Consider the following 18,422-nt stretch of genomic DNA (forward strand, 5'->3'; position numbering starts at 1 on the left):
GGGACATGGCCACATTGGACAGGTAGAAAATGATGATATCCTTTCTTGTGGATCAAACTGGGAACTGAATGGTTATGATCTAGGAGATCTATATTCTATGTTATTTTTTACAGCTGATACCTTATATAATATCTGCTTATGGACAAATTAAACTTTATAAAAAAACAAAGTTGCTCAAAGTTTCAGGGATTTTTAGCTTTTCATAAGGGTTGGCTACCTTCTTCAGAGATCTTGAGCAAATTGATAATATGTAGGTAATAAGCACATGGTTACCATTGAGATGAGAGCTGCAGACATTTGAATAGGATTCTTGACCTTTTTTGGCCATGTTCTCTGGTTTTGCATGAACTGTTCTAGTTGTAACTAATTTCAGTGATATCAGTCTTCGTGTTCTTACAATTCATCATCAGAGTATTCATTATCACCTCTGTTTGTTTTTGCCATTGCACTATTCACACTTTTTTTTAATGTATTCTATAGGATTCGGGTGAGGAACACCAACTGCAGTTTGAGAAAAAATATTTATTGTATCTAGAAAATCAGCATTATGCAAAACCTCATAATTTGTTCTTCAGACCTGGCTGCAGTTTTAAGTCTTCAAAGCTGTATGTCGTAGAAATGTAAGCATGGTCAGAAAAATAATGTTGGTTCTACATTAGTATCTTCTAATTAATGCAGGTGAGATTAATCCATCAAGATATTGTCCAGTCTTGAATACCTAGCACATCGATGTGAATAAAATGTAAAATCTCTGTTATTTGGGTGGCATATTCTCCAGACATATTTAAGCCATATACTTACTGCCATTTATTTCTGAGATTTATGGTATAAACTTGTATCTCAACTGTTTATGTTTTATACCACCCATTGAAAGATTAAAGTCTCCCCTACCATTATGATACTGGTATCTTGCAGAATTACTTCTGTTTTTTTGTGTTCAGATTCGAGTTCTGAGGTCGAGGTATGACATCACAATGCCTGCTATTAGAGCCTGCGAAGGAGGTGAAAGGTAAGTCAGGTCATGGAGCATAATTGAAGCGGCTGTTTAAAAGAAAGAAAACAAATGTTGCTTCTCTTTCAAATTGCTCTAAGAACAAGCAGAAAGAACGTGTTTATTTATTGTGCTCCTTAGACAGTTAGAGAAAAGCTAGAATCTTTCTGCATGTTTATACACATTCAAGCTAGTGAAGCTTTATTTTTAATAACCTGCATTGAACTGCTACTAATATCTGTTTGCAACAAATAACTTACATGTATGTGTATAATGTTGCACTAGAGGTTTTATTTGTATTTTTCATGTTTGCAAACATGCTCACTGTTTCAAATGAAAGAGCTATGCACCAAGGTTTGTAGGAAAAGTGATAGTGTGACCATATATTTTATATATGCTGCTAGTGAGGTGCTCTCAACTACACAATCACAAGTGGAAATAGGGAGCCCCCACAATCATGGGACCTTTTCGTATAGTGCTTCTTAATGCAAAGTAAATTTGTCCTACTTCTACCTCTGTCATAAAGTAGTAGTAAAGTTAGGAATCCTAACTTTACTACTCCTAAATGCCTTTTGTGAATACCAAAAGTCATAAAGTTAGGTTTTTGTCTCAGATTTGTTTTGTGAATTGGACCCTCTGTTTTCAACTAGGCCATGAAAAAAACCTTGGTATTTGTTGTTGTCATTGTGATGGTAGAGCCGGGCAAACAATGTTACATTGAATTTTTTTGTAGATGTTATAAAAAATATACTAAACAATTGTATTCTATTTATAAGGTTTGTGAACTGCAGGCAGTACAGCTCAGCTTTTTATTTCCTACAGCAATTGACAGATGTTCAGTCTTGCCTTCATGACGACTCTATTCAGAGAGCTGCTGTGCGGTCACAAAGAATAAGGCACTCTGAGTAATGCATTCATGTGACGGTTTAAAAATGTTTTTATTTGCACTTGACCTACTGTATTTTGCTGCATTTTTATATGATTTCCAATTTCATAGCATTTTAAATTGTATGTAAATGTGCTTCATTTATATCTCATGTTTTAACTTGGACTCTGTACTTTGATGGCAGCATCACCGGAATAAAGTTTTTTCTGATACTGAATGCAGTAGATAAGGTGTGATCGGGCACTGAACCCCCTTTAAATCATTTAAAGGGTTTAGGTTGGAAAGAAAGACATCAAAAAATTGGTGTGTGATACTTTAAACTCCTTTGAGAGACAGGAAGGATCCACCTGCAGATGTTCCTTGTCCATAGTGAGTGCTGTCAGTGGAGAATTGCGTCATGGCCACTTCAAAGCAAACTAACTGATATGATTCCACTGAAGGAGTTCAAATTGTGGCCCCAGAATCAAAGGCATTCCTCATTTGTGATGTTTTCACCTTTGTTAACTCTTTTTTTTTGTTTCTATGCAGAAAAGAACGTTATCTTGCCTGCCCCAGGTAAGCCCATGGAATTTTTCACATAGACATTTCTTTAGATAAGCTCATACTCTGACATTTCATTACTATTTTTTTTACGTCTGCACAATGCTGTTTTAATTGTTAGACCCACATTGAACTGATGTGTAAGGACACTTAGGGCTTTCTTCCTAACACCATTCTTTGACTAGAACATTTTAGTAATTCTAGTATCTTGTAACATTTCTCAACCAAAAAAACAAATATGGGAGATATATTCAATTTCTTGGATTGCTTCTGACTTCACAAAAAGAGTCATTTGCTTTGGAAATTAATTGCTCCTGTAGCAGTCTCTATGTTTTTTGCATCATTTCTTTCTGATTGACTGTGGTGACACAATTTTGTTCTGATGAAGACCTTGGATGCATAACAACTATAGTCTTAATCTTGCTTTTATGTAGACTAATGAGCACTCAATGGACTGAATATTTATAATCAACACAAATAAAGTTCCAGTTTTGGACAAAACCTATCTCATCGCTTGCCTGTGCTCTTACAAGAGTGATTTTCGGGCCGTGTAAGGTGCATCAGAAGGAGGTGACAGAAAGGGAGCTGCAGCTAACCCCAGGTGTTTGCCTGTTACATTGGTTCCCCCACACTGCCCGTAACAAAACCACCAGCAAATTCCTGGATTTGGCTTAGTCCTAGCTAAAGGGGAAATTAGTAGCCATTGGAAGGTGGTCACTGCCCCCAACGCTGCACGATGGCTGCGGGAGCTTATAAAGTGGGCAGACTGCGAGGGGAGCCTCCTGCTCCAGATGGCCCGGAACTTACAATGACAGATTACTGGAAACGGCGAGAGCCTGGGTGGCGATGATGGATCTTCTCAAGAACCTGCCTGATGATGACGAAAGGGTGGGACGGACGGTGGGGGGGTGATGATTGATGTGGGTGCATCCTCCTAGATGGGACATTGATTACTGCAATAGGGAATCCAACGAAGCGATAGGAATGCATGCTGTGCAACGAGTGCGCTGCAAGGGAGAGCGACATGTCTGAGGGGAGGGGGAGATATGGGTAATGGGGGGACCAGGGAAGGGGGGGAGTAGTTTGGGGTGGGGGGTGTTTGTTCTTAGTTGCTTAGTAAGGCGGATTGCTATAGATAGTGTAAGCATAATCCTGGGGTAGCATGGATCGGCCCCTCAGGACTGCACCACAAGTCAGAATAGACATAACTCCTGCACCCGATGGGCAGTAATCCGAGCAAAGAAGGTGATGATGAGGTGGGCGATCTAGCATGGTGAAGGACTATGATTTGATGTAATCTCACCGGGATACATGGTTGCACGCCTACATGTGTTATTCACAAGAAAGTGGGAATGCTGTATATGTGAGAAATGGAAAAATTAATAAAATGTGTTTTAAAAAAAAAAATAAGGTGCATCAGAAGATGAAGACCCAAACGTTTTAACACTATTTGTTTAGTGGCCAGACTCCCTGTTATGCATTCGCACTTTTCCCTACCTGGGCATACAATTCTCAGATAGCGGCTCATGGACCCCACATTTGGCTTATGGCCGGTCAAAGTTTATCAAACCTATAAACTCAGTATTGACCCTCCCTAAGCCAAAACGATTAGTGGTGGTACTATCATTATTAAAAATGCATAGGACACAATGCGTACCAATCATGACTTACGGGGCAGAAATCTGGGGACACAGAAATTTAAAAAGTGCGCAGCCTGAGGAAAATAGATTTTGCAGAAGGCTCTTGGGAATACCTATATCATCGCCTATTTATGTAAGCCACACTGAATTAAAATTGTCTTATATGGAGGACTACATCAGGGCCCGTCCTGCCCTGTTTTGTATAAAGGTCTGGAAAAACCCCGAAGCCTCTCTGACCAGGGAAATCTTGGCTGATTGTTTAAAATGCGACCTTGGCATTAGAACTCCTTGGCTGGCACAAGTATGGGCGAGCCTGGCAGCAGTCAACTCCGAATATATTTTTGATAGTCCAGATAAATTAGATGGGATTGACGGGAAGATAATTCGTAATATCCTTTATAAACATTACGGGGAGATCAGAGATAAACAAGAATCTGTTAAAACCTCTGTGAAACAGTACATCCAATTAGAAGGTGATACTGAATCCATCTTGTGTATACCAGCTGGTTATCTCCTCAAAGATATTACATGTTGGGAGCGTAGTCTTCTCTTCCGATTAAGAGCAGGAACTATAAAATATTTACTGTGTTTTCCCCTAGGCTATCAACCTAATATTGAGAACCTGGTCTGCCCATGTCAGAATTCAGGGAATCAAACCATGGTGTACTTTTTGTTTTTCTGCTCTTTTTACCAAAAATATAGTAAGCTCTTGTTGATACCATTTTTCAGAGCTAAAGGTACAAAGGATTTTAAAGAGGCATATAAAACTGTTCTTCAGCTTAAGGATGATGGCATTATATACCGTGTATGCACTTTTTTTAAAATGGCTATTCGTTCCCGCTCCTCCATGAATTAATATCTATTAGGCTTCAGATGTATTACATATATTTAGAGATGTCGTATATTTGCACTTTGCACAGTCGCACTTTATTCTACGCTGCTATCTTGTAAATATATGAGCTATAGTAATCCACTAATTAATATCTTTCAGGCTAAGATGTATTACATGTATTTAGAGGTGTTGTATACTTGCACTTTGCACAGTTGCACTTTATCCAGCGCTGCTAATTGTAAATATATGAGCTATAGTAACTCGCCTACTCTAATGTTCCATGGGTAACTCTTATTCTGCACTTTATTTTGAATGATCCTTTAATGTGTATTGTGTTTATACCGCTGTAATCCTAAAGGCGAATTTTGCACATGTATATTTCATTTGATGCTGCTATAGTAATATATTTGAAAGTTGGCAATGATTTGGAAAATAATGCATCTTTGCACTTTGTTATGCAAGCATTGCTGCTATTTGTTAGTGATATGGGAAACATAACAACGTTTTTATCTTATTTTATTGTGATTTTACTATCTTGACCATGTACATATTATGTGTGTACTTTTATGGATAACGAAATATCCGAATAAAGATTATTGACTTGACTTGACTTGACTTGACTAGTGGCCATTGTATTACTACGAAACAGTCCAGCTGTCTGAAAGCTTACATGAGGTACTGATAGAAGGAGAAGTACCTGATCTGAAGAAGTTAAAGTACTATCCTTAAAGTTTGTGTACATTTTAATTTGGCAAAAGGAGGACCTTTTTTCTGATTTTGTCTCTTAGGTGAACGGGTCCCTAATCTAGTAAAGGATCAAAAAGGTTATGTCATGCTTAGCTACCTTCTAATTGATTACTTTAGTATTCATGAAAGTGCAAATGTCACACAAATTGAACACAACAATATACCAAAAATAGATTATATCAACCTCTGTAAGGCTACTAATGGGTTAAATGAAAACTATTCCTAAGTGCTTATTAAGACCTTTCATTTGAACAGATAATACAATTCAGCACATGAAATATATATTGCTGAATGCCTGCTATTCAATTCTGCACATTACATATTTACAGCTCCAAACAGTTGCATGTAGTTGCATGTTACCAACAGACACTCAAAGAACAGTCTATTGGTGTTTTAGTGATGACCAAGTGTGTGTTATTGTCATCTGCTTAAAAGGGTTCGCCAGGCCAAGATATTGCAATTTAAGTTGATTGGTGGGCATCCAGAAAAATCAAAGTTTAAGACATATAAATTACAGAAAGCTACAGAAACGTAAAATTCACCTGTAAATCACAAAAATTAAGAACAACGTTTCCACCAGCTAGAATCCTAATTTAGATTTCTGAACACTTTCAGATTTGAAAACTGGATCACACTTGGAGGAGTATTCATTTCATGAAAGCTGTAAAAACAATCAGCAGATATTTCTAGACTGTAATTGTCCAAATTGTTCCTCTAAACTTTATTACTATGATGATAGGTCTCTATTCTAAAAGTATGTTTTCATTTTGCAATCATTTTTCCTTTATAATTAAACTCACTTTCAGTTTCTGTTACGAAACACCAAAGCACTGACTATTTAGGTAGCGATAAAGGAGTTGAGGTTCTAGACATCATTAAGGTGATCAAGGTTCTTCTCGTTACCCTCACCCTAGTGATGCTCTTTTCTCAATCCATCTTCCTAGGCAAGCCTTGCATCAGTTCAAATAAGAAGCTTATTTCCAAAATAGTCTTTTCATTCCCTAAGAGTTTCGATCTCTAATGTAGTCAGATCAAAGTGTGGTATTATTCTTTACTTAGAAAATTACTCCTCTGCTTCTAAGTCTACTGTTAATTGAAAGCCTAGCTGACTGAAGAGAGAGAGCAGGAAATTATCTTTATATGTGCGGATCCTATAATATACTCGCAGAAAATCCCTCCTCAGGACAGTCAAAGAAGGCTAAAATAATTATGCATATCTCACCATTTAATTGGAGAATTCAAGGTCAAAGTTACTCAGAGGACGTGCCAGATTAGTACAAGAAAACAACAAATCACTCATCGTTAGTTTTTTTTACATAAGAGGTCCTTAACTCTGTCATCAGTAACGTTTTTAAAAGTTGTATTTGCTTGTGTGCACAAACAGTTATGAGGCATTTCGGTGGATTTTTGTTTTATTAGAGACTATTTTTGTTGCACCATTCTACCCTAACCCCGAGTGAAATCTCAAGAGAAAACTACTGAGCATTTGAAGATAGTTGCCACAATTTGGAGATGGTCTTCCTTAATGCCAGAAAATATCAGTGAAAACGGATAGCATAAGATAAAAAAAACGAAAGCAACAGGAAGTGAGTGGGGAGGAAAAATGTATACTGTGCATCTGTTTGAGTTATGTTGATTAGAGTGTAAATTAAACTCTGTGGTAAAATATCCTAGTAGGTTACCAGCAGCTCAGATTTGTCAACATCTTACTTGCCACAGAATGGATTATATGTCTGTGGAGAATTTGATTATCCATAAATTGAAAGATGGTATATTTGAAGTGAGCTATTAATCAATTTCATATCAAGATATCACAGTGCATAATTTCATTCAAGTCTTGCTATGGACAGCCTAAGCTGTCTGTTTCATGCAACATTGTATTGCATACTTTGGCATCTATTTCATGCTTTCTCATTCGATGACTTTTGTGGAGTATCTTAATGTTGTGCTTGGAATTCAATGCATTCCTCTCTTTACTGTGCATGTGCCTTTCCTGGAGCATACTTTCTTTTTACCACATGGCTTCATTAGCGCTGTGTTATATCTTTACATAGCTGACATTATAGGACTTCCGTAAGAAATTGGGTTAGTGGTTATGAGGGTGAAACCCTACTCAAACAGCAACCATGATCTCAGTCAGAGTGAACCACAAACACATCCCATATTAACCTGTGCTTAAACCCCTTGTAGCTTGACACAAAGCAGTTGGCCCAACTTGGAGGTGGCGTGTAAAGTGTTTATGCAGCACTTAAAACAGTAATAAAGAGAAAAATAGCACACAAAAAATCCCTCACTGATTTAGAAAAATATAGTAATATGTAAGAAAGTATTTGAAATGAAAACTTCAAGAATCCAATCAGTGGAACGTGAGATAGGTAATTATGTGAAAATAGTGCCTAGAAGCACCAATTGTGGCTTTCTGGTCCTGCCCGGCCAGGACAAAGTCACAAGTTCAGGTCAACCACGATAGGGACCAAGTTAGGCCTGCTGAACAAAGTACCTTATATCCAGGTTGTGGAATGAGTGAGATCCCGCATTGAGGATACATCATGCAGCAGCAGTTCCGAGGAGCTACGGGATTGCAAGGTGAAATCCTGCATCATCGTCAAGGATGCCATTGATGAGGGGCTTGTGATGAAAATTCCTGCACCGGAGTCATGCAGCGGTGGTTCTGAAGAAGCTGCTGGCACATGATGCGAAGTCCTGCATCATCCATGATGATTCCGTCGATGAGGGGGGTGCAATACAAAGGTCTGCATTAAGAAACCACAGTGCATTGTGGTTCTTAAAAGGCTGCAGGCTGCGATGGTCCAGCATTAGGGATGCATCATTTAGCAGCGGTTCTGACGTGGCTGCGAGGAGATCCATCATGTTACATCAGTTCTGCTCACAGGACTACAGCTGGGTTGTCAGAGCACCTTCAGGCCCACTTCCAAGGGTCCAGGATTGGAGTGGTACTACTTGAGGGGTAGGGGTCACAGCATACTGAGATGAGGTGCTGGGTACAGGTGGATAGAGCTTTTCTGTTCCTGGAGCTCTGATCAGGAGGCCAGCCACCTAGTCCTTAGAGTCACTTGTGGTCCTGGGTTAAACATGAAGGTCCAATCCTTTTCACTTAGGCAACAGGGCAGCAGAGTAGCAGTCCTTGAAGAACAGCACAGCAATCCTTTTGAGTTGTCTACAGGCCCAGAGGTGTACTGACGAGTTGAGTCTGAGGGTGAGTATTTATCCCTGGTGCCCACTATGAAGTGGGAAAAGGTTCTGGAGGTATCCACCCTCATAGGTGTCTGGAATTTTAAGCCTCCTTACCATGGCCCCAGCATGTATGGGGACAAAAAGCAACTAGTGCCAAACCCTTTGGGAGTGTGCTCAGGCAAAGGTTTTATGATGTGTCAAGTGTGGTAGGTGACATCTCCTCCTCCCTATAAATTCAGAGATGGCACACTCTGCCAACATCTATTTCCCTTGTGTCTCACTGTCTGGGATCAATACACAAAGAACAACAGCCATCTACACCTTGGCATGGACACAGGCTGCAGACACCAAGAGGGTTTTTAATTATAATTCTTTGGACACCAACATCGCCAATCCATATGCTCCCTTTTGAAGATTACCACTTATAAAATGTAATAAGGGAACCCAGTGTTATCCTAGAGGAATGGTAGGTCTCACAGTAGAAAAAAATGAATGTAGGAGTGTTTTACTTCCAGGGCATGTAAAACGTGCATGTCAAACTTTTTAAATAGACTGCAGCCAGCCCTCTGGGCCACTAGGATCTTCCCCAGGGGGGATTCATATATTTAAAAGGAAGATTTAGGCAAAAGGTTTATTTTACTAGGTCGAACTGGCAGTTTCAAGCTGCACACAGGCTACAGTGGCAGGGTTGAGAACTGTTTAAAAGGCTACTTAAGTATGTGGCACAATCAGTGCTGCATGCCCACTAGTAGAATTTAGTTTGCATGCTCTGGGTACATGTAGCACTACTAGACACGTACAGGTAAATTAAATGTGCCAGTCCGGTGTACACTAATTTTTCCGGGTTTAATGGAGAGAGCACAAGCACTTTACACAAGCACTTTAGCACTGAATAGCAGAGGTAGAGTGCACCATGTCCTAAAAGCCAACATAATTGGGTTTATAAAACAGGAGGGGTGGAAGCAAAATGTTTGAGGATGACCCTGCAGAAAGGGCGAGGTTCAACAAGTACCTTATCTTGTGTCATTTTCATAGCTTTATTAATGTCATCTTTGTTGTTTTGGTTCATAATGCATTCATTGCGTTGTTTTGTTTTCCTCATAAAGCAATTGTTTTTATTATGTTGTTAACCAGCTGTGCCTGATCCCTCTGTCTGTCAACTTTGGGTCCCCTTCCTCATGTTCTCCTAGTCCCTTGTCAACTCGCTCACTTCTCTTGCTTCCTGTGGCACTTTTATTTCCATCTCTCCTTTGTTTTCTCTCACTGCCTCTCTGTGGCACTTGTCAATTATTCACTTATTCACTGTGGCTAAAATTGCCACCTTTAACAATTAGATTTTCTGCACCCATTCTCAACACAGATTATACATTACACTTCATCTGTTTTGAACTTCAGACACATGGAAATATTTTTGTGGAGCAATGCGAATTTGAACCAGAATCTCCAGACTCGATGTCTGCTCTTCAGCCGCCGAATCAACCAGGTAGAGCTTAGTTGTTTGCCCAATATGTTGCTATCCCCGTTGTATGGACCTGCAGCAGCGACCCAGAGAAGACCAGAAACATGTGCATCCTTGCACGTCAACACAACTAATTATTTCTAGCATGAGAGGGAGTCCTGTCAATTTGAGACATTGCAAAGTAAGTGGTCATTTCTGCTTTCTGCTTTTCAAACTAGCCGTTCTGCAGACATTTGCTGCTCTGGAGGTCTAGTTCCCAGATGTTGGTTTAAGCCTCCAAAGCTACAGAAAAAACAATGCAATTGCTACAGGGTCAGCACTGGAGACAGTAAAGAGAACAATCTATACTACTATTATAAAGAGAGAACAGAAACCTTTTGGCAAGGTAAACTCGGGAACCAAAGCGCCAATCCACACACCCAATACATTGTTGTAATCCTCAGGGTGTGTAGATGGACATAGGCTGCATAAAATAAAAAATAAACGTAAATTAAAAAATTAAAGTTTCAAAACAAAGTAGTCCCCTAAAACAAGCGCCGGCTGCGACTTAGCGCTGACCGCGACCTACACCTGCGTAATGACGACAGGTGGGGAGGAGCGGTCACGAGCGGCGACGTGGAGTGACGTGTGGCGAGGAGTGGCGCGGCGGCTCAGGTAAGGCGAGGCAGGAGGCGGTCCGGGCAATGTCGGGGCGGGCGGGGGCCCGGGAGTGGGGGCTAAGTCTGGAGCGCGGCTGAGGTAAGGCAGAGGCGGGAGGCGGGAGGCGGGCAGCGGTATAAGCAATGTCGGGGCGGGCGGGGGGCCCGGCCGGGACTAAACAAATGCTCAAAATGCAGCCCCCTGCCCCCTTCTGCCGGGGCGGGCTGGCAGCGGTATAAGCAATGTCGAGGCGGGCGGGGGGCGGGAGGGCGGCGTGGGCCGGCCGGGACTAAACAAATGCTCAAAATGCAGCCCCCAGCCCCCTTCGGCCCCCGGGCAACGCCGGGGCCGGCTGCTAGTACTAGATAAAGTGGCAGCCAAACATGCCAGCTTTGATTATTAAATTCCTGACGTCACAGAGCTTCAGAAAACGGTAACCTATGGTAACTCCTCCATTTGATATGTGGAAATACCCCCCATTAAAAGAATACCCATACAGCATATGGCACTACTCAAACCCACATAGACATTTGCCACTCACCTTTCTAGTTGATTCCACCTTTTCCCTTTCGCTGTTTTTGCATGTCTATCACCTTATGTTCCCTTGTCTGTTCTATTGCCATTTGCCTTCTCCCTTCTTTCTACTCTTTTCTGTAACATCTAATTCCACTCTTTTGTTCCCCCAGGAGCCACTCCTTACTGCAACTGTAAAGACTCTCACTTCCACCAATAATCTGTCTCATGGTATATTCTCTTTTCACATTTTTACCATTATTTCTCCCTCTTCCACTTGACACTTCTGCTACTCTCCTCATTTCACTTTCCTTCTAACTCCTCTTCCCTCTCAAATGCTCTTTCTCCGATTTAATTATTTCCCCTGAGCTCACTTATCTCCATCTCTTCATTATACCCTTTCTTCTTAACCTCTTCCCTTCCTTCCACTCTCCTTCCTCTCTTCCCCTTTCTCTCTACATCTGCTTTTGTTTTCCATTTCCCAGCTGGCATCAGTGTTCATTTCTCCCACCTTTCTCTGCCATATACCCTACTCTCACACTTCAGTGTTCTGTCTTCTCTGCCCCATGCCCACTATTTATTTCCTTCTTTATCTTTTCATTGCTTTCTTCCATTCTTCCTTCTCCTTTCCCCTCTCTCTTCTCCCTTCTTCTACTCTTCAAGCACTTCACCCTCAACCCCCCAAATTGTTCTACAACCAGCTTCCTTCTACACTAGTTTCTCAATTTACTCCTCTTGCTCTGATTGCCTGAATTGTCTGAAGTGAACATTGCAGGGTACCAACATCATGTGTTATTGGGAGAATGACAAAGACTAGCAAAAAAAACAATGACCAAGAAACACAACAATAATATTTTTTGGGATACCACAGACCCTGAATTCAGACATGATTTAATCACTACATTACAGTGCAGTTCGTGAAATGACCAGTGTTTTTTAGAGTGTTCCCTTCTTTTATCAGCCTCAAGAATGAGGAACTCTGTCAGTCTCATTTGCTTTTTTAGGTCTGGTGTTAAGCAAGATCTTCTGATTTTACTCAAAATATATATCTCTTTGTCCACTGGTCTTTTCTTGTGTCACTCAAATTTTACTTCTACCCACCATAGCATATAGCATTGGGGAAATGGGTCATCCTACTTCAGCCACTGGTGCACTTCACTTTGAATTATAGCATTTAGACCTTTCACAAGGCGCATGTCCACACACAATGTAGTTCCCGCCAGTTTATGCATTTATTTCAATATTACTTTAGTGTTCTCTTTGTTGTAAACCCGGAGGTGATAGCAGCCATCTTCTACGACATAAGAGCACAGGCCCCATTGTAGCTTAATCATATCCTTTCTTCTGCCAATGCTGTTATGAATTCCTTTTGAAGTGGCCTTTGTTTACCTGATGGCTATGTTTTACACAATACCAGCTGGTCACATGAACTCTGAATATAGGCACATGAGGGTGAATTTTCTTTGCAGCTCTCTCTGTCTGTCTTTGTTTGTTTCTTTCCTTCTTCCTTTCCTTCTTTTGTTCCTCTTTCTTTTCTTACTTCTTCATTCTTTCTTTCTTTCTTTCTTTCTTTCTTTCCTGTTTTGTCTTAATTTTCTTATCTTCCTTCCATCCGTTGTTCTTTCATTTCCTCTATCCTTTTTATTTTTTACCTTCCTTTCTTTCCTTCTATTTTTGTTTGTTTGTTTGTTTGTTTGTTTGTTTGTTTCTTTCTTTCTTTCTTTCTTTCTTTCTTTCTTTCTTTCTTTCTTTCTTTCTGTCTTTCTTTCTTTCTTTCTTTTCCAAAGGCAAAGGGCTGGCAGTCAATTACTCAGTGTGTTTAATTTCCAACCTCAGAGGCATAGGAGGCTGAGTTAGCCTTGCATATCACATGTGTAAGCAAATTATACCTCACTACAGTCAAACGGATGGCCTGGGCTTTGTAATTTTGTGGCGTGTTGTACGATAGCATTGTCACCTTGAAGCACCGAATCCATAAACAGTCACTATTACATATTCCCTTTACTTACCCCTAGCAAAATGGATTGGCTTTGCCAAGTCTTATTTTTCTTAGGTTGCTAAAATCATCACTATTGAAGTGATTGACATTACAAGGGAAAGAGATCATGGTAAATATTTCACCCTCAAACGCATAGGGCCTAATTATGATGCAGTTAGGACCACAACCAACGGCTAGTTGTTTGCGGCCTGAACCGCATCTCCTGCTGCAGTTTGACCGACGTATTACGATGTGTTTGGTCAGAGGCAGCAGTCAGAGGGAATGACCAATGCTTTCTGGCAGGCTCATGGAGCCCATTGGTCTTCAGAAACTCAGCATAATCTCTTAGGGATGGTGTTTGCGCTGGCTGGATTATGATGTGGGTTTCCAACAGCCTTTCCATGTAAGCCTTTCGACATGGAAAGGCTGTCCGAAAGCAGGGGCCCCCTAGCCCTCTGCATCTGAGCCTGGGAGGCACCTATGGTGTCCCCCTGAACATCCCTGTACCGGTACCTACTACACGGTGCAGGGATGTTCACAAACTCCCATTTCTCAATGGGAGCTTGTGCTGCGGGCAGATTCCACCAGCAGCACAAGCTCCCATTGAGAAATGGGATCGTAAATTGGTGTGCTGAACCGCTTACCTATGGTCGGGCATTTCCACCACCGAAACGTTACCGGTCAGAGGCAACTCTGACCGACATTGCAATCAGGCCCATAGCTGTCAAAAATCCCCATGTTATGTTTTAAAAAATTCAGCTGAACCTAACATTGTACTCAGCAGTTGTATGACGAAATACTGTTCAATGACAAAAGAATTGACAACAAATAGACAAAGACAAAAATACCAACTTTACATACTTTGTATGTATATCTACAACTAAAATGTACGAGTCCATGATATGGTCCTGAAATAGGAAAAAACCTTATAGCTAATACACACTATACGAATTAACCATAAACCCTATATAAGATTCAATAAGTCCTCTAAGGTCATTTGTGAATGAGGATTCAAATCTAATTCAGCAGCGTAAAGAAAGGCTGGGATGGAGAGCCAATCCTTACCTTTCAAGATGAGAAAAAGTTGTTCAAACTATTGAAATTCAAAAGGAACAAAATGGAGGCAAGGGCACATCACTGACGAACCACATTATCTAAGTCAAAAACTCGGTACACTCCCATCCAGTCCCATACCTAACAAGCGCTGAAACTCCATGGCAAAGTATGTAAAAATCCACCAAAACAGCTGACAAACCTATCTCTTCAAGGACTGACCATAACCTATATTGGTTAACCTGATCAAAGGCGCTACTTAAATCTGTAAAAGAGACGTATAAAAGGCCTCTATTGCGATTGATTACAAGTTCAAGCATTGCAGTTGTACCCATGCCCCTCCCTAAAACTGCTCTAATAAAACTAGTGTTGTCTGACTAAGCCTCAGTTCTATGAAGAACAGTGCAGCCTGCTACTTTAGCCGAAGAGCATAGTAAAGAGATTGGCCTGTAGCAGAGTGGATATGCAGCCGCGGCTGGTGCAGGTAAGAGTGGTGGGGCCGCCTGGGGGGTGGATATTTTGACGGACCATCACAAAGGAAAAATAAATTTTAAATACATTTTCCCTCGTCATCGTCCGTCGAAATCTGCCATGGTTTAGCTATCCCAGTAGCAACTACTGCAATCAAAACATAAGTGAAAACCGTCGTCCATAGATCAAGATTTTCCTTACAATAAGCCTACGGGCACGTTAGAGCAGAGGCTTTATCTCAGGAGGTAGCAATAATGACAGCAATTACCTCTTTGGGATCAAAACTGATAGGTAACGGAAATTAGATTTGCAATTTTTTTTAAATTTAGAAGATACTTGCTTTATTAGAGCATGGCTTTGCTAGTGTCATGCGCAGATCAAAAACAGACAATTTATAACTTAAGAAAGCATTGTTTTTCAGGAAAAAAGTTGTGACATTGTGGCAGTTTCTTGAAGCACTTGTAAGAGGTCCACGTTTGGAGACATGAGATAACCATATTGTGGCTCTCAACGGGAAAGAGTGCATGTGTGAATCATTTGTGACATACAAATAGGTTCCTTTCTTTACTTGGAAAAAGTAAATTGATGAAACGAAGCATATACGCCTCCCCTTATGGTGCTTCAGAGGTCCTATGGGAGATTTTTCCATCAACCTAAGGAAATGCACTGCAAAGTATCTGCTCCCAGATCTTGCTCATTGTTGAATTATCCAGAGGCCTGCTGCCAGTCATCAACCTGCTTGATAAGATACAATGGGGCACATGCTCCCAAGCCCCATGGCGGGGAGCCTGCTGCATAAGATATGTGTGTGAAAGTATTGATAAGACACATAAGGGGCGTGCAGAGCTATGGCCGCACTCCACTCCCATTTTAATGTTTTTAACGTCTCTGGTCTTGCAAAAATATTTATAAAAATGAAGAAGAAAGATAGCTGAGTTAGAAACCAATATATATTTTGTTAATGCTAGGTAATCTTTTTCTCATGGGAATAACTCCTGCTGCGCACCTATCTCTAAAACTGCATGCTCAGCTGTAAAGCTGTGCCCTGTGTAAACCTAGAAGCCTTTTGCTGACAGTAAATCCCCCGGGTTAACTGCCTGGATTAAACAGCACGGGCAAACTCAGAAGGAGGGGACAGATAAGAAAGCAGTGCGGCTCTGCCTAGGCGGATCTAAATTGGAACGTCATAGAGTTATGGAAGCGGTTCAGCATATTTCAGAAAACATTGTTTAGTTCCTTCTGATACCAGCTGGCAAAAGGTGCCGGCTTTAGATAGCAAAGCCATTTATCAGAAAGCAAACACGCTGGTGCTTGTTGCGGTTTCCTATGGCATTTATTCCTCTTCTCCCAATGCTTAACATTAAAGGATTTCTGTACACATTCATCATGGTCAGCAGAGCATACATGCACAAATTGAAAGGGAAGCCTTGTTCACACTATCACACGGGTCCATTTTTTTTCTCACTCCTACTGTTTCCTTACAAGATGATTCGAACTCGCTTTGGTGCACTTCTATTTTTTTTCTTACTTTAGTCTCATCAGTGCCTTGCCCGATTATGGGAGAGTGCTTAATATGAGTCAACAGTGCTTTTTGTGTGCCATTATTTTCACACCTACTATCCAGGCTCTGAGTCTGATAGCTGTCAATTTTAGGCCCAACATTTTCAGTTCAACATGTTTCATACAACTATTCTACTATCTATTTTTTCATGCATAATGTTATTGAATTTTAAAAGAGTAAATGCGTTTACTAGAACATTTGGGAAAAAAGGCAGACTCATTTGAAAATACAGTGAGAAATGTCAATGTTCCAATGTCCAAACCTTAGGATTCAAAGTCTATACCACAGAAAGTTTGCACTTTTGCAATAAAAGGATAAATCCATTTGCATACATTTTCTCTTTTGCGAAGTGGTATGCAAGACAATATTTGCAACTGGGCAAAACATGAAGCAACCTGACTTTGCATTGCACGTTACCAGGGGCGGCTCGGCCATTAGGGCGGAGGAGCATCGCCTCACTGCTTTCTCACAGTAAGAGGAGTAGGAAAATTAAATTATATTTTAAATACCATTTTATGTTTCTGCTTTTCGTACTGCAAGAAAGCAGAATGGTATGCCTGCTTGGGGGAGGGGTTTGGGGGGGAGGGGAAGAGTGGCTTGTCTAATGTTATGGGCCCTGAATGTTTGGTCGGCCGTCTGGGGCTGACCAAACCAGTCATGTGCACTCTGGATTTTCTCTATGTCAGATGCATGCAGCCTACATAGAGAAAATGGCCTCTCTACAGGCGCCCGACTGGGCGCCGTCTGCACCAATCACAACGCTCTCATCGCAGCATTGTGATTGGCTTAGGGGAGGGGAGGGAGGATACCTACTTCCTGTTCCTGCCAGAGGCAGGAGAGCAGGAAAGCAGCAGGAAAACGCGGGTGCAGGACCCAACCAGGAGTGGAGGTGGTGCGGGACCCGGTAACGTATGTTTTAAATTTATGCGAGTAATGCAAGCCGCGACTGCTCGCTGCCCACTTTTTAAATGTCAAATATACCAAAAAGGCAACTTCATTTTGAATGATTTCACTTTTTAATGACATGAGTTCAATAGTAGCTTTCTCTATTTCCAAATTGTAACATAATTCATTTTTTATTAGTTCAGCGTGTTGGCCGCCAGTCCAGCAGTGCTCGGAAGGCCTGCATCCACATGCCCAATGGAAGACCTTCCCCAAAATTACGAAATGCCAGCTGCTTTGGTGAAAGTGCTTTCTCCATTGTGGTGGCAAAGATTTGCCCTGTTATTAGAAGTAAATATTTTTTTTGTATTGAGGACAAACTACAAAAGTTGGCAATCGTTTCTGGAAAAAAGCAATGACCTTGACATTCAGGAAATATTCTTCCTATGTTTGTGGCTTTGTGATGATTCTCCCTGCCTGGTTCTGGTTTGCCTCGCATTAGAGATCGGATTTTGCAGAAGAAAGGCCCTTCTTACTTACACAATCTCCTCACCCCGTATGTTCCCACGAGAGGTTTAAGATCCAGTGGTACGGGGCAATTACGCATACCTGCTATCAGAAGAGCCAGGATGGGCGGACGCTCTTTCAGGTTCCTTGCAGCATCATACTGGAATAAGCTCCCAATGGAGCTTCGACTAGAAGCATCTGAGACAGTTTTTCGAAAAAAGCTGAAGACTTGGCTCTTTCCATCGGATAATTCCATTGTCTGATCCCTCCCCTGTTCTTCCTTTTCCCTTGGTTTATGGGACCTTGTCGCTGGGCGGGTACGCACGGGTTTGTGCAACCAGGCGCTTTATACGTTTAAATTGATTGATTGATTGATAGCAGCAAAATTCTGCAAGAGAATGGCTGAAATAAATGGGACAGGCCTTCCTGATGTCATGTTTACAGAGCCACCATGGCAATGTGCCACCAGCCAAAGGTTTCCAATTGCAGAGTCAGCTGAGGCTCCACAGACATAAATCTGAAGGTTCC

General features: G+C 41.2%; 1 protein-coding gene across 1 annotated transcript in view; it reads right to left on the reverse strand.

The window, feature by feature from the left end:
* LOC144783391 (contactin-3-like) overlaps positions 1-18,150 on the reverse strand; it is a 174,949-nt gene extending 156,799 nt beyond the window's left edge. The window contains exon 1 of the mRNA XM_078662387.1: positions 17,997-18,150. Coding sequence (XP_078518513.1) covers positions 17,997-18,150 — 154 coding nt within the window. The remainder of the gene's footprint in view (positions 1-17,996) is intronic.
* Positions 18,151-18,422: the final 272 nt, after the last annotated feature.

Source organism: Lissotriton helveticus, chromosome 9 (genome assembly GCF_964261635.1).
Source record: "Lissotriton helveticus chromosome 9, aLisHel1.1, whole genome shotgun sequence".
Classification (NCBI taxonomy): Eukaryota; Metazoa; Chordata; class Amphibia; order Caudata; family Salamandridae; genus Lissotriton; species Lissotriton helveticus.